Raw genomic sequence first — 15,985 nt, forward strand, 5'->3', positions numbered from 1 at the left:
AAATATTAATTATTTTAAAAATCAATACAATATTTTATTTAATTTAATATTTTATTTTATTTTATTTTACTTTATTTTTTTTTATTTTTTTTTTATTTTTCAAATACAAATTGTGCCAAGAAAAAAAATTCTTAATTTCAGTTTTTCTTAAAAACAAACACAATTTGTATTTGAAAATAAAATAAAATAAAATTTTAATTAAATAAAAATATATTGTTTTTTTAAATAATTACTATTTGACTAAAAAACTACCTTTTGAGTTTTTATATATATATACAGTGTATATATATATATATATATATATATATATATATATATATATATATATATATATATATATATATATAATAAGTAAGATTTTCAATATTTTTTAAAGAAGTATCTTCTGCTACATTTATTTGATCCAAAGTACAGCAAAAAGAGTAAAATTTTGAAATATTTTTACTATTTAAAATAATTGTTTTCAATTTGAATATATTTTAAAATGTAATTGTTTCTGTAATTTTAAAGCTGGATTTTAGCATTTACTCCAGTCACATAATCCTTCAGAAATCATTCAAATATTCTGATTTGCTGCTCAAAAAACATGTATTATTATTATTATGTTGAAAGCAACTGAGCAGAATTTTTTTCAGGTTTCTTTGATGAATAGAAAGTTCAGAAGAACAGCATTTATTTGAAATAATTTCAGTCAATTCCTTCCTAAATAAAAGTATTCATTTCTAAAAAAATGTAAAAAAATAAAAATTAAATTAAAAAAGTGATACAGAATCTTTTGAATGGTATAGTATAGTATGTTACATTCAGCATATGAGAATGATTTCTGAAGAGCCATGTGACTGAGGTAGTAATGCTAAAAATCACAGAAATAAATTCAATTTTAAAATTTATTCAAAAAGAAAACAGTTATTTTAAATAGTAACAATATTTATAAATTTTACTGTTTTTGCTATGCTTTGGATCAAATAAATGCAGGCTCAGTGAGCAGAAGAGACTTCTTAAAAATCTTTTTGACTGGTAGTGTATATTTAGGTGTAAGTGTGTATCTTGTATTCTTTAAGGTGTCTTTAATATAGGGGTGTTTAAATCACATCAGCCAACTACTGGAGTGCCTCAGGGTTCAGTCCTTTATGGCAAGCCATTTTTAGCATAAAATATACTATGCATTACTCGTTGTAATTGCATAGTAACAATTCAATTAGAGAGCTCTATAATTCAATTCTGACTAGTAACAAATAGAGAGCTCTACAAATTATTTTTACTAGTCATATGTCTCCATTGACTTCCATTCATTTTTAATTACAGAGAACTACAGCAGAATTTTTACTAGTAACAATTACAATTAGAGAGCTCTCTAAATCAATTTTTTCTAGTAATAATTTAAATTAAAGAGCTCTCTAATTCAATTGTTACTAGTAAGAACTGAATTAGAGAGCTTTTTACAGAGCTCTGCAATTAAACATATTTTTAATGTGTTTTTCTACTAGTAAAAATTGAAGAGCTCTGCAATTGTAATTGTTACTAGTAAGAATTCAATTGTAGAGCTCTGTATTTACAAATGAATGGAAGTCAATTGAGACATGACTAGTAAAAATTTATTGGCAATTATGGCAAGCCATTTTAGCCTAAAATATACTAAGTGTTACTTGTCGTAATTGCATTTTTACTAGTAAGAATTGAATTAGAGAGCTCTCTAATTCAATTCTTACTAGTAACAATATTAACTAAAGAGCTCTCTAATTAAATTCTTACTAGTAACAATATTAACTAAAGAGCTCTCTAATTAAATTCTTACTAGTAACAATTCCAATTAGAGAGCTCTACAAATGAATTTTTACTTGTCATATGTCTCCATTGACTTCCATTCATTTTTAATTACAGAGCTCTACAACAGAATTTTTACTAGTAGGAATTCCAATTAGAGAGCTCTCTAAATCAGTTTTTACTAGTAACAATTCCAATTAGAGAGCTCTCTAATTTGATTATTACTAGTAAAAATGCAATTACAGAGCTCTACAATTAAATTTTTACTAGTAAAAAAACACATTAAAGATATGTTTAATTGCAGAGCTCCATAATTGAATTAAAGAGCTTTCTAATTCAGTTCTTACTAGTAACAATTGAATTAGAGAGCTGTCTAATCGGAATTCTTACTAGTAAAAACTGAATTAGAGAGCTCTTTAATTGGAATTGTTAGTAAAAATTTATTTAGAGAGCTCTCTAATTGTAATTCTTACTAGTAAAAATTCTGTTGTAGAGCTCTGTAATTTAAAATGAATGGAAGTCAATGGAGACATATGACTAGTAAAAATTTATTTGTAGAGCTCTCTAATTTGAATTTTTTCTAGTAATATTTGATTTAGAGAGCTCTGTAATTGTAATTGTAACTAGTAAAAATTGATTTAGAGAGCTCTCTAATTGGCATTGTTACTAGTACACTGTAAAAAAGTTTTCATCAATTTCAACTTAAAAACTTAAGTTTTTAAGGCAGCTGCCTTAAAACTTTAAGCTAACGCACAAGTGAGATCAACTCATTTTTATTGTAATAAGTTAAAATTACTTGTAGTTTTAAGCTGATTTAACTTAAGGCAGCTGCTGAACTTAGATTTTTAAGTTGAATCTGGTGAAAACGTTTTACAGTGTAGTAATTGAATTATAGTGTCACAAGGAGGGTCAGAGACGTGCGGATCCTTTTGCAGCATTTTATTGATACAAAACAAACACAAAGGGGCAGGCAGAAATCGTGGTCAAATACAGGCAGAAGGTCGGGGCTGGCAGCGAGAATCAAAACACGGGGAGGAGTCCAGGAATCAAACACAGAGAAAACAAACACGGAAAGAAACGCTCGGAAATAATGACCAGATGGAACAATAAGACTTCGCAAGGAAGCTGTGTGTGTCTGTGGCTTAAATGCATGTGGGTAAATGTGAAACAGGTGTGTGCAGCAATCAGTGCAGTGGAAAACGAGGAGCAGGTGTGTGCAGTGATTGGTGCAGTGGCTTGTGGGGATTGCAGTCCAGAAGTGTGGTGCAAGAGTTCATGATGACAGGATCGACCAGATACGTGACAGAGCACCCCCCCCAAGGAGCGGCTTCCAGACACTCTAACCACCTAATACAACCTGGAGGGTGGTGGAGCGGAGGCGGAACAGGGGGAGGGATGGAGGGCCAGGTCCATGTAGGGGTACTGGAACTATGAACTGAGGCTGAGCCGACGGAGGGAAATGGTGAGGTCCTAGGTGACACCGAGGATCCGGAGGGCCAAGGCGGAACCCAAGGCTCTGGCGACCCCGGCGGAGATGGAGGTCCGGAGGTACGCAGCGGAGCCGGAGTGACAGAGGATCGAGGCTGTGCCCACGGGAGGGAGGAGGTCCACAGAGCCGGCAGGACGGAGTGACGAGGCGCAGCCGGAGGAGTAGAGTCCAGAGGCGAAGGTGGGGCGACGACTGACCGGGGCGGAGCCGGAGAGACGATGGAGCCCGGAGGAGCTGGTGGGCCGACGGCCGACAACGGAGACGAGGGAGCACAGAGCCGGGGTGGAGCCGCAGGGTCGGAGGGCCGAGGTGGAGTCCAGGATTCTGAGACTGGAGGTGATGGTGAGGGATCCTTCAGTCTGGACACCGATGAAGACTGGCAATCCAACTGCGAGTCCTCTGTACCGAAGGTGGGATGTGGGTGAGCAGAGGGACTGTCAGGAGACAGAGGTGGCGGGACTGGAGCAGCAGGGAGGGTGGGTGGGAACAGTCCATGCATGGCCTCCGTGACCAGAACCGGGCAGACAGGAATCTCAGGACGACTGGATGGAACCAGCGGAGGCTCTGGAAGACTGGGCGGGACCAGCGGAGACTCTGGAAGGCCGGGCGGGACCAGCGGGGACTCTGGAAGGCCGGGCGGGACCAGCGGAGACTCTGGAAGGCCCGGCGGGACCAGCGGAGACTCTGGAAGGCCGGGCGGGACCAGCGGAGACTCTGGAAGGCCGGGCGGGACCAGCGGAGACTCTGGAAGGCCGGGCGGGACCAGCGGAGACTCTGGAAGGCCGGGCGGGACCAGCGGAGATTCTGGAAGGCCGGGCGGGACCAGCGGAGACTCTGGAAGGCCGGGCTGAACCAGCGGAGGCTCTGGAAGGCTGGGCTGAACCAGCGGAGGCTCTGGAAGGCTGGGCGGAACCAGCGGAGGCTCTGGAAGGCTGGGCGGAACCAGCGGAGGCTCTGGAAGGCTGGACTGTACCAGCGGAGGCTCTGGAAGGCCGGGCGGGACCAGCGGAGACTCCGGGAAGGCGGCCATCTTGCGAACCGGCTCTGGGTTGGCAGACATCTTATGCTGTGGCTCTGAGCTGGAACTTACTGTGGAAAGATGGTCCTCCTCCACAATTCCCACAGTAAAAGGAGAGCCACACAACAAAAGAGCAAGATCCATATAATATTGCAAAGTCCAGCCCGGTTCAAACATTGGCATGAGGGAAGCCAATGGCTCTAAGAGTCCTCCACGGAAGAAAATCATCAGACATCCCTCATCCATAGTTGACTGATTAGCCAATTCAAGAAAGTCCCTTGCATACTCCTCAACAGACCGCTCACCTTGTTTTAGACGCATGATCTGTACTGTTGGATGCGTGCTGGAACCGGATGACATCATACTAGCTGCTGGATCCTTGTAGCGGCGAAGTCTTCTGTCACAAGGAGGGTCAGAGACATGCGGATCCATTTGCAGCATTTTATTGATACAAAACAAACACAAAGGGGCAGGCAGAAATCGTGGTCAAACGCAGGCAGAAGGTCGGGGCTGGCAGCGAGAATCAAAACACGGGGAGGAGTCCAGGAATCAAACACAGAGAAAACAAACACGGAAAGAAACGCTCGGAAATAATGACCAGATGGAACAATAAGACTTCGCAAGGAAGCTGTGTGTGTCTGTGGCTTAAATGCATGTGGGTAAATGTGAAACAGGTGTGTGCAGCAATCAGTGCAGTGGAAAACGAGGAGCAGGTGTGTGCAGTGATTGGTGCAGTGGCTTGTGGGGATTGCAGTCCAGAAGTGTGGTGCAAGAGTTCATGATGACAGGATCGACCAGATACGTGACATAGGCCTATAGAGCTCTCTAATTGAATTGTTACTAGTAAAAATGCAATTACGACGAGTAACACATAGTGTATTTTAGGCTAAAACGGCTTGCCATATGGCAATTGGCATTGTTACTATTCTATAATTGACATTGTTACTAGTAAAAATGCAATCACGACGAGTAACGCTTAGTATATTTTAGGCTAAAATGGCTTGCCATAGTCCTGTGTCCCATAACCTTCTGATACCATACCCACAGGCCACACAAACCAAACCCTCATCTCATATGTAGATCTTAAAAATGAAGGTCTAATTGTGATAGTGATGGGATAGCAAGCTCCTCTCAACCTTTAGTTTGGAACTCCGTAGCTTGTAAAGCATGTCCTTTGTAATTTTGACATTTGGTTACATTTCCGCCCATAGGAATGACTTTTGTCTTGCTCCAGTTGTCCTTCAAACTAGCCAGCTTGGTCACCACCCCCATCTACACTGAGATCTATCAGGCCACACTTGACACCTTCCCAGGGTTTGTCTTCATACTGTCCAGCATCTTCACCGTTCTTTCTATGATACCCATCAGGTAAGCTGAGACTTTTTAATTCATTTTTCATTCACTACTGAATTCTAAAAACTGAGTTCTTCATAGATTTTGCTTAATGCCTAGTTTTGTAGGATGTCGCTCTGCAAGGCACGATGGATATGAAAGAATTCAAGGGAACTAACAGCATCAGCCACAACAAAGGAGACACAAACTGTCAGAAATGGACAAATCATTCATAATAATAATGGTTTGTAGGTTTACACTGATGTTACACAGCATAGAAGATATTTAATCAATGTTTTCAGATAATGTTATCTACTGGAATAGATGATGTTACTTCCTGTTGCACTGTGGTTACTCTTTGCATTAATGGCAATGCAGTCTGTGTATCTTATTTGCCAAGTTTTTTTACATGTCTACATATGAAATGCTGACTATCTTGAGGTCATATGTATTTTGGGAACAATTTACAATAAATTTCCATTTGTTAACATTGACTATAATAGTAAATGTGACCCTGGAGCCATAACCAGTCATAAGTGTTAATTTTTTGAAATTAAGATGTGTGCATCATCTGAAAGCTGCATAAATAAGCTTTCTATTGATGTCTGGTTTGTTAGGACAGGACAATATTTGGCCGAGATACAACTATTTGAAATTCTAGAATCTGAGGGTGCAAAAAAATCTAAATATTGAGAAAATCATCTTTAAAGTTGTCCAAATGAAGTTCTTAGCAATGCATATCACTAATCAAAAATTAAGTTTTGATATATTTATGGCAGGAATTTTAGAAAATATTTTCATGGAACATGATCTTTACTTAATATCCTAATGATTTTTGGCATAAAAGAAAAATCGATCATTTTAACCCATACCATGTATTTTTGGCTGCTAAAAAAAATCTGTGCTACTGAAGACGTCTTAATGTTAATTTCAACAGTCACTATTCACATCTATCTATCTATCTATGCCTAGCGACTAGAATCATGCTAGCAACTTGCTAATCATGCTAACAACATGATAAAAACATGCTAGCAACTTGCTAATCATGTTAGCTACATTCTAGTGACATGCCAGTCATGCTAAAAACATGCTAATAACTCGCTAATCATGTTAACAGCATGTTAGTAGCATGCTAATAATGCTAGTAACATGTTAATCATGCTAACAACATGTTAATAGCATGCTAATCATGTTAACATGCTATTCATGTTAGCAGCATGCTAGTAAAAGGCTAATCATGTTAACAACATGCTAGTAAAATGCTAATCAAATAGGAACATGGTAGTAACATGCTAATCGTGCTAGCAACATGCTAGTGACATGCCAGTCATGCTAGAAACATGCTAGTAACTTGTTAATCATGGTAGCAACTTGTTAATCATGCTAGTAACTTGTTAATCATGCTAGCAACTGGCTAATAATGCTAGCAACATGGTAATAACTCGTTAATCATGTTAACAACATGCTAGTAACATGCCAATCATGTTAACAACATGCTAGTAACAGGCTAGCAATGTGCTAGTAACATGCTAGTGACATGCTAGTCATGTTAAAAACATGCTAGTAACTTGCTAAACATGCTAACAACTTGTTAAGCATGCTGGCAACATGCTACAAACATGCTAATAACTCACTAATCATATTAACATACTAGTAACATGCTAATCATGCTAGCAACATGCTAGTTATGCTTACAACATGTTAGTTACTAATCATGCTAGCAACATGTTAGTCGTGCTAGAAACATCCTAGTAACGTTAATCATGCTAACAACATGCTAGTGACATGCTAGTAACTTGCTTATCATGTTAACAACATGCTAGTAATATGCTAGTAACTTGCTTATCATGTTAGTAACATGCCAGAAACATGCTAGTAACTTGCTAATTATGCTAAAACAACTGAAAACATACTAGCAACTTGCTTTTAAACTTTTAAATCTTTATACTTTTAAACTTCTTAATCTTCTTCAAACTACTAACATGCTAAGCATGCTAACAACATGGTAGTGACATGGTAGTCATGCTAGAAACATGCTAGTGACTTGCTAGAAATGTGCTAACAACATGCTAGCAACTTGCTAATCGTGTTAGCAACATGCTAGAAATATGCTAACTCTTAAATTATGTTAACAACCTGCTAGTAACATGCTAATCATGCTAGCAACATGCTAGTCATGCTAGAAACATCCTAGTAACACCTTAATCATACTAACAACATGCTAGTGACATGCTAGTCATGCTAAAAACATGCTAATCATGCAAAAAAACTCAAAACATACTAGCAACTTGCTTTTAAACTTTAAAAAAATCATTCTTTTAAACTTCTTAAACTTCCAAAACTTTTTTTAACTTTTTTAAACTTCTTAAACGTTTTAAACTTCTTCAAACTAATAACATGCTAATCATGTTAGCAACATGACATTAACATGCTAATCATGCCAACAACATGCTAGCAACTTGATAATCATGCTAGCAACATTCTAGTGACATGTTAATCATGCTAGCAAGATGCTAGTGATATGCTAATCATGCTAACAACAGGCTAATAACATGTTAATCATGCTAGCAACATGCTAGTAACTTGCTAATCATGCTAAAACAACTTAACTAGCAACTAACTAGCAACTTGTTTTTAAACTTTTACAACTTTTTTATTCTTTTTAACTTCTTAAACTTTTTAAACTTCTTGAACTTTTGAAACTTCAAACTAGTAACATGCTAATCATGCTAGAAATATGCTAGTGACTTGCTAATCATGCCAACAGTATGTTAGCAACTTGCTAATCGTGAAATATGTTAATCATGTTAATCATGCTAATAACATGCTAGTGATATGCTACTCATGCTAACAACAGACTAGTAACATGCTAGTCATGCTAGAAACATCCTAGTAACACGTTAATCATACTAACAACATGCTAGTGACATGCTAGTCATGCTAAAAACATGCTAATCATGCTAAAACAACTCAAAACATACAAGCAACTTGCTTTTAAACTTAAAAAAATCATTCTTTTAAACTTTTTAAACTTCTTAAACGTTTTAAACTTCTTCAAACTAATAACATGCTAATGATGTTAACAACATGCTAGTAACATGCTAATCATGCCAACAACATGCTAGCAACTTGATAATCATGCTAGCAACATTCTAGTGACATGTTAATCATGCTAGCAAACAGGCTAATAACATGTTAATCATGCTAGAAACATGCTAGTAACTTGTTAATCATGCTAAAACAACTAGCAACTAACTAGCAACTTGTTTTTAAACTTTTAAAACTTTTTATTCTTTTTACCTTCTTAAACTTTTTAAACTTCTTGAACTTTTGAAACTTCAAACTAGTAACATGCTAATCGTGTTAACAACATGCTAGAAATATGTTAACTCTTAAATCATGTTAACAACATTCTAGTGTCATGTTAATCATGCTAGTAACATGCTAGTGATATGCTAATCATGCTAACAACAGGCTAGTAACATGCTAATCATGCTAGCAACATGCTAGTCGTGCTAGAAACATCCTAGTAACATGTTAATCATGCTAGTAACTTGCTAAAACAACTCAAAACATACTAGCAACTTGCTTTTAAACTTTTTATACTTTTAAACTTCTTTTAAACTTAAACTTTCTCAAGCTAACTTAAAGTTTGTCTTGATGCACTTCTTATCTAGTTAAATTCAGAAGTTGTATCTATTAATATTTTGAATAGACCTGAACTGACAATGATCAGTTCTATGTTTATCACCCAGTATAAACAAAAACTTGAATGTGTGCATTGCTCATTTTAATTTTAGTCAATGAATTAACTATTGTTAACTAATGGAAACTTCTTGTAAAGTGTTACCACACTGAAAAACATGGTTCATTGAATTTACTAACTTTTTTAAGGTAAGCGGTTGCAATCAATTTAATTTGGCTATATTTAAATAAAATATTTAAATGAAGGAAATTCCAACCACTTACCTTAAAAAAATGTAGTAAATTCAATGAATCGTTTGTATTTGTTCTGTATGCACTGTCTATTTGAAATGGAGGACATCTTTGATCAGATTTTTATTGTACAGATTTTGCAATCAATCAAGTTATTTGTACATCTGTGTTATGGTATATCTTAATAAACATACCTTTTTTTTACACAAAGAATCCTGGAAATGCAATAATTATGCAACTTATCATTCTATAATGGCAGTCTATGGAGGTTTTAGTTCTGTAAAATACATTAAAAGAAAAAATACACCTTATTAGTATAATCAAATTATTCCCAGTATTAAATCAGCATAACAGCACCAAACAACACTGTACAAGTTATTCTTCCCTTTAAAGCGCAGAATTTATATTCTACCAATGTACTGATAAAAACATAACGTAGATATATAAAACATACAAAGTTTTAATAAACTGCAAGTGATTTCGCCTCACATGCTTTAGTTTAATTTGTTAGTTTATCTTCATACACACCTGCTGGACTGATTCGTAAGTAAACATATGACACACTCATGCTACAGTTGTTTAATATTTGACAAAAAATAATTTGTGTGTAAAATGGACCACGATTATTGCAGATTCTGCAGGCGGTCGTTTGAAAGTCATATAATCACTTGACATTTAACCTGTTGTAAAAACTGAATTGAATCCAGTACAAACTGTGTTTTATATCAATGTACAACATGCATTAAAGCAACAAAAGTCATATAGCTGCCTTTGTGAGAAAATATCATGGAGACAAAAAGTATAAGGCTGACTCGAAGTGTCTTCACCGAAAGTATATGACCTCTCCCACATAAAAGGGCAAACATAGGCATACAGAAAAGAGCCTATGCTGCCGGACAGAACTTGTTTCTTTTTTTTTTTTTTAAGTAATGAAAGTGAAAGAAGTTTAATAAAATGACAATGCAAAAACACGGCTGCTGTAACTGTATCTACCAACCTGCGGCGTGTGTGTTTCCAACCTGATTAAACACACTTTCTGATTGGTCATTGCTACATTGCTAACTGCAATATTGATGGAGAACTACTTAAAAATGACAGAATTTCCCTAAATATTTCCTCCTGTGAGAGATAAACTGCTGTACAGCCCTGACTCTTTATCTCAGAGAAAACGACCTCTCAAATAGACAGAGCTGTAATTCATTTTGAAAGTGATTTGTTATTAATCTCAAATTTGTATCAGTTTTTTTTTTTTTAAAACAGAGAAAATGAAGCCTAATTTTCAGGACCATTTGCAATTTTCTAAATTCCTCCCCTTAACTTGTCACTGAAACGCAGATGTATTTTCTATCATAAGATATACATACAAATAATATATACATAACATACAGATAAAAATGCATATGCAGTTGAGGTCAAAAGTTCACATCCCACTTTCAGTATCTGCAAAATGTTAATTATTTTAGCAAAATCAGAGGGATCATACAAAATGCATGATATTTTTTATTTAGTACTGACCTGAGTAAGATATTTCACATAAAAGATGTTTACATCAATATAATAATAGTTGAATTTATAAAAATGACCCTGTTCAAAAGTTTTCATACACTTGATTCTTAATACTGTGTTCTTACCCGATTTTTGGGTTTTTTGGTTTAGTGATAGTTGTTCATGAGTCTCTTGTTTGTCCTGAACAGTTAAACTGTCTGCTGTTCTGCAGAAAAATCCTTCAGGTCCCACACATTCTTTGGTTTTTCAGCATTTTTGTGTATTTGAACCCTTTCCAACAACGACTGTATGATTTTGAGATCCATCTTTTCACACTGAGGACAACTGAGGGACTCATATGCAACTATTACAGAAGGTTCAAACATTCACTGATGCTTCAGAAGGAAAAACTATGCATTAAGAGCTGGGGGTGAAAACTTTTGTAATTTGAAGATCAGGGTAAATTTAATTTATTTTTTCTTCTGGGAAACATCTTCTGTAGCCTCTGAAAGGCAGTACTAAATTAAATAAATATGATATTTAGGCACAATAAGAAAAATGTAAACATCTCCTTTCTGTTCAAAAGTTTTCACCCCCGACTCTTAATGCTTTGTGTTTCCTTCTGGAGCATCAGTGAGAGTTTGAAGCTTCTGTAATAGCTGCATATGAGTCCCTCAGTTGTCCTCAGTGTGAAAAGATGGATCTCAAAATCATACAGTCATTGCTGGAAAGGGTTCAAATACACAAAAATGCTGGAAAACCAAAGAATTTGTGAGACCTGAATGATTTTTCTGAAACAAGGGACTCATGAACAACTATCACTAAACAAAAAAAAACACAGCTGTGGATCATTCAGGAAACAACACATTATTAAGAATCAAGTGTATGTAAGCTTTTGAACGAGGTCGTTTTTATAAATTCAACAATTGATGTAAACATCTTTTATGTGAAATATCTTATTCAGGTCAGTACTAAATAAAAAATAGCATGCATTTTATATGACACCTCTTATTTTGCTAAAATAATTAACATTATGCAGATTCTGCAAGGTTTATGTAAACTTTTAAACTCACCTGTACATTAAAATGATATATACATAACATACATACAAAAATACATATATATGCTTTACATGTTTTAATTGGAAATAAAGCCACAATGTAAGTAAAACAAAAAGACTAATAATAATAAATAATAATAAAAAAAGAGAAAATTCTGTAATTTCACATGTCTGGGTGAAATATCCCTTTAATCCCTTTTTATCCCTTTAATACTCCTGAAATAGGCTTCATTTTCTTTATGAAAAAAAAATAACCTTTTGATTATGGGCTGAAACAAAGCCCGCACTGCAAAAAATGCTTTTCTTCAAGATTGTGTGTCTTGTTTCCAGCTAAAATATCTAAAAATTCTTAAATCCAGAAGGATTTTTTAGACGAGTAAAAATCATGGTCTTGTTTTCAGAAAAAGCAAGTCAAAATTAAGTGAGTTTTCGCTTGCAAAAAGTAAAATAATCTGCCAATGGGGCAAAACAAAAATCTTATTTCTTCTTATTTCAAACAGAAAACAAGATTATTTTTCTTACCCCATTGGCAGATTATTTTGCTTGTTCTATGCAAAAAAGAACTTAATTTTGACTTGGTTTTTTTTTCTGAAAACAATAATAATTTTTACTTGTCTAGAAAAACCTTCCTGATTTAAGAATGTTTAGATATTTTGGCTGGAAACAAGACAAAAAAAAAGAAAATCTAAGTAAGAAAAGCATTTTTTTTGCAGTGAGGCTTATCAGTTGAAAAGAAAGTGTTTGGTTGGTTTGGCATTATTTCATTACTGTTCAAAAGTTTGGGGTCAGAAACATTTTTTTTTAATAGACAAATGTATACTTTTATCCAACAAGGACACGTTAAATTGATCAAAAGACATTTATAATGTGACAAACAATTTCTGTTTCAAATAAATGCCGTTTTTACTTTTTGTTCATTAAAAAAACCCTGAAAAATTAAATGTAAAATGGTTTCTAAATAAAAATATAGGGCAGCACAACTGTTTTTTTTTACATTAATAATAATCAGAAATGTTTCTTGAGCAGCAAATCAGTGACACTAAAGACTGGAGTAATGATGCGGAAAATGCAGCTTTGCATCAAGGGAATAAATTACATTTTAATATACATTCACATAGAAAACAGTTATTATAAATTGTAATAATATTTCAGTATTTTTACTTATTTTTGATCAAATAAATGCAGCCTTGCTGAGCAGAAGAGACTTCTTTTAAGGGGAGACACTGCAGGCAAAACCTTTTTTTTTCATGATTTTTGGGCTTTTGGTGTTTGATAAAGTGTTTTTTCAGACTAGCGGAAAGAAAACATCCAAAAGTCACTGTTAAGTGTTTCTTTTATAGCACTTTATCTATTTGTGTCAATAGATTTCAATTACAATCTATACTTTTAAAGGCCGTTTTCTCAAAATGAGTTTGCTCTCCTGGACTGAGCCATAAATCTCCACTTCAGTAGCTCTTACACACGCCTAACTTTACATTTTTATTCCTGTCCATATCCTGAAGGTTTCCCCAGAGGGATTTGTTCGTATATAATTTGCTTGATTTTATACAACAATTTATTCCTAAAAAACTGTAGAAAATCTGTAATTTTCTGCCTGTTTTAAGTGTTTCTTGAAGAATGGAGTGACAAATAATGACTCTAATGTCAAAACAATTAAACAAGAATTTTCATCCAGTGTTTAGATTTTCGTACTAGAAATGTATGCAAATGGCTCATTTGCATATTAAAACCTAACATTTTAGAAAACTTGTAATACAAAAAAAGTTTGCAATTATCAATGTAATCAATCAACCGAGCAAGTAAGGCGATAACTATTAGTTCATTTCTTTACCCGATTCACCTGCAGTGTCTCGCCTGAAAAACATTCAAAGATAAACTTACTGACCCCAAACGTTTGCACAGTAACATAGTACTATCCTTTACAAGAACTTTGATGTCCCAGCTGGCAAAAACACCAACCATAATGCATTTACTAAAAGCTTTGAATTTCACAATGTGTGTATATCACCGGAGACGAAGCGCTCTCCATTATTATCCCAGAGTTTCACATTAGACATACACTGCCCCATTAAGACAAGTACAAATCATTATGACACATCTTTAGTCATAAATATTTAATGAGGTCAAGTATGGCTGGGAAAACATCCTTCATTTCAACGCAACAGCTTAGTTTCGAGTACAACGAGGGAACGGCCGATTCAGGCAAGTGTTTTGTGACGCCTTCCGGAAAAAAAAAAAGCAACCGCAATATCAAACTTCAGTTCCACATCTTTGGCAAGACGAATGTTGGCAAACCTTCCGCGGGACTTTTCATGAACGTGAACCAAAACACAAAAACACTGGTTCCCTTGGACGGATGAGCATCAAAAGACAGGCATTTACAAAAGGATAACTGGCAAACATTTGACTAAAAACTACAAATTTGTTGACGTCACCAAAAACTTCCTCTCCTCTCTCATCCTCGCGAACGTTTACGGTTTCCCAAAGTCGACGCGTTCAGAGTTCCTTCTGCAGAGGAAACTACTAATTCCAAATCCTCCTTCCACAAAAAAGAGAGAACCAGAGAACCAGAGAACGAGAGAGAGGTGGTTGGATGGGCTTTAACAAATAAAGACACTTTACAAAATGTAATTCTCGGAGTTCGTCCACTCCGGTAGCGTCCTGTCCCGTCCTGGGCCGTCTCGTGAAAGCTCTGCTCGCGCTGGACAGGTCCGAGGACAGCCTGCTCGCAGCGTCGTGAGCTCTGGACCTCACCGGTGGCCGAAGGAGCGGCTGAAACACATGCTCAGTTCGTTTCGCCCTTTGCTTCCTGTTTGTCTTGTAACAGTGGAATGAGGGACTCCCATGCTGCAAGGCACTGTGGGGCAGAAGCAACAGGATGTCAAGGCAAAAGCTAGCTTTATATCAAATGTCTGTTTTGACTAGACATTCTGTATATGCTTTTACAAGATTCGATTTTCCAAAAGATTTCCACACTGCAAAAAATGCTTTTCCTACTTCGATTTTTTTGTCTCGTTTCCGGCCAAAATATCTAAAAATTCTTGAATCAGGAAGGATTTTCTAGACAAGTAAAAATTTGTGTCTTGTTTTCAGTAAAAACAAGTCAAAATCAGGTGAGTCAAAATCAGGGTTTCTGCAGATATGAACAAGTGAAATTTAAGACTTTTTAAGACCTTTTTAATACCACCTTATATGAAATTTAAGACCGAACCTGTAATGGAAATAGATATTATATTACATGCATACATGTAATATTTAATGTGTTTAATGTAAAAAGTAAACACAATTTCATGGCTGTCATAAATTAAATTTATTACTACGATATACAGTGAACTTTTCATATCAGCAGATACTATTCCACACAAAATATCCCCATAAAAGTACCACTAGAAATATCTGATGTAAAAAAAAAAATTCTGAAGCAATATTTTCATCAGTGCTCTATTAGCTTTTACATCTTAAATCTACATATTTGATTTACCTTTATAAAGGCCTTTTTTTTACTTTTGAAATGTATGCATTAACTTTGAAATTTATTTGATGAATTTATCAATAAATTCTAAATGGCTGTTAGCAGTGAGATTACATAATTTACACTGCAAAATTAAAAGTGAGATTAATGTTTTAAATACATTTATTGATTTATAAATATATACATTAGAAATGTTGGGTGTGGAGGCATACTTTTAAACACACTAAACTACCAGCAGGTGGTGGTAAGTCACTTCATGAGCGAGTTATTTCAACTGATTCGAGCAAAACGCTGCAAAACGTTGCTAGGAGAATGCTTCTGCTAATGTTGCATATTGTCTAATATGTAAGTAACTACTTGACTAACTACTTTTTTATTGAGCTAAAATTAATGTAACATTTGTAATTGTGAGAATTTTCAGCAAAAAGC

The 15,985-nt window shown here is 35.4% G+C and overlaps 2 protein-coding genes across 2 annotated transcripts in view; one reads left to right on the forward strand and one right to left on the reverse strand.

Moving 5' to 3' along the window:
- Window positions 1-6,455, forward strand: part of slc46a2 (solute carrier family 46 member 2) — a 14,016-nt gene extending 7,561 nt beyond the window's left edge. The window contains exons 3-4 of the mRNA XM_073830257.1: window positions 5,483-5,639; window positions 5,724-6,455. Coding sequence (XP_073686358.1) covers window positions 5,483-5,639; window positions 5,724-5,781 — 215 coding nt within the window. The 3' untranslated portion in view covers window positions 5,782-6,455. The remainder of the gene's footprint in view (window positions 1-5,482; window positions 5,640-5,723) is intronic.
- Window positions 6,456-6,923: 468 nt separating this feature from the next.
- Window positions 6,924-15,985, reverse strand: part of snx30 (sorting nexin family member 30) — a 45,207-nt gene continuing 36,145 nt past the window's right edge. The window contains exon 9 of the mRNA XM_073829615.1: window positions 6,924-14,941. Coding sequence (XP_073685716.1) covers window positions 14,870-14,941 — 72 coding nt within the window. The 3' untranslated portion in view covers window positions 6,924-14,869. The remainder of the gene's footprint in view (window positions 14,942-15,985) is intronic.

The sequence above is a fragment of the Garra rufa genome, chromosome 23 (genome assembly GCF_049309525.1).
Source record: "Garra rufa chromosome 23, GarRuf1.0, whole genome shotgun sequence".
Taxonomy (NCBI): domain Eukaryota; kingdom Metazoa; phylum Chordata; class Actinopteri; order Cypriniformes; family Cyprinidae; genus Garra; species Garra rufa.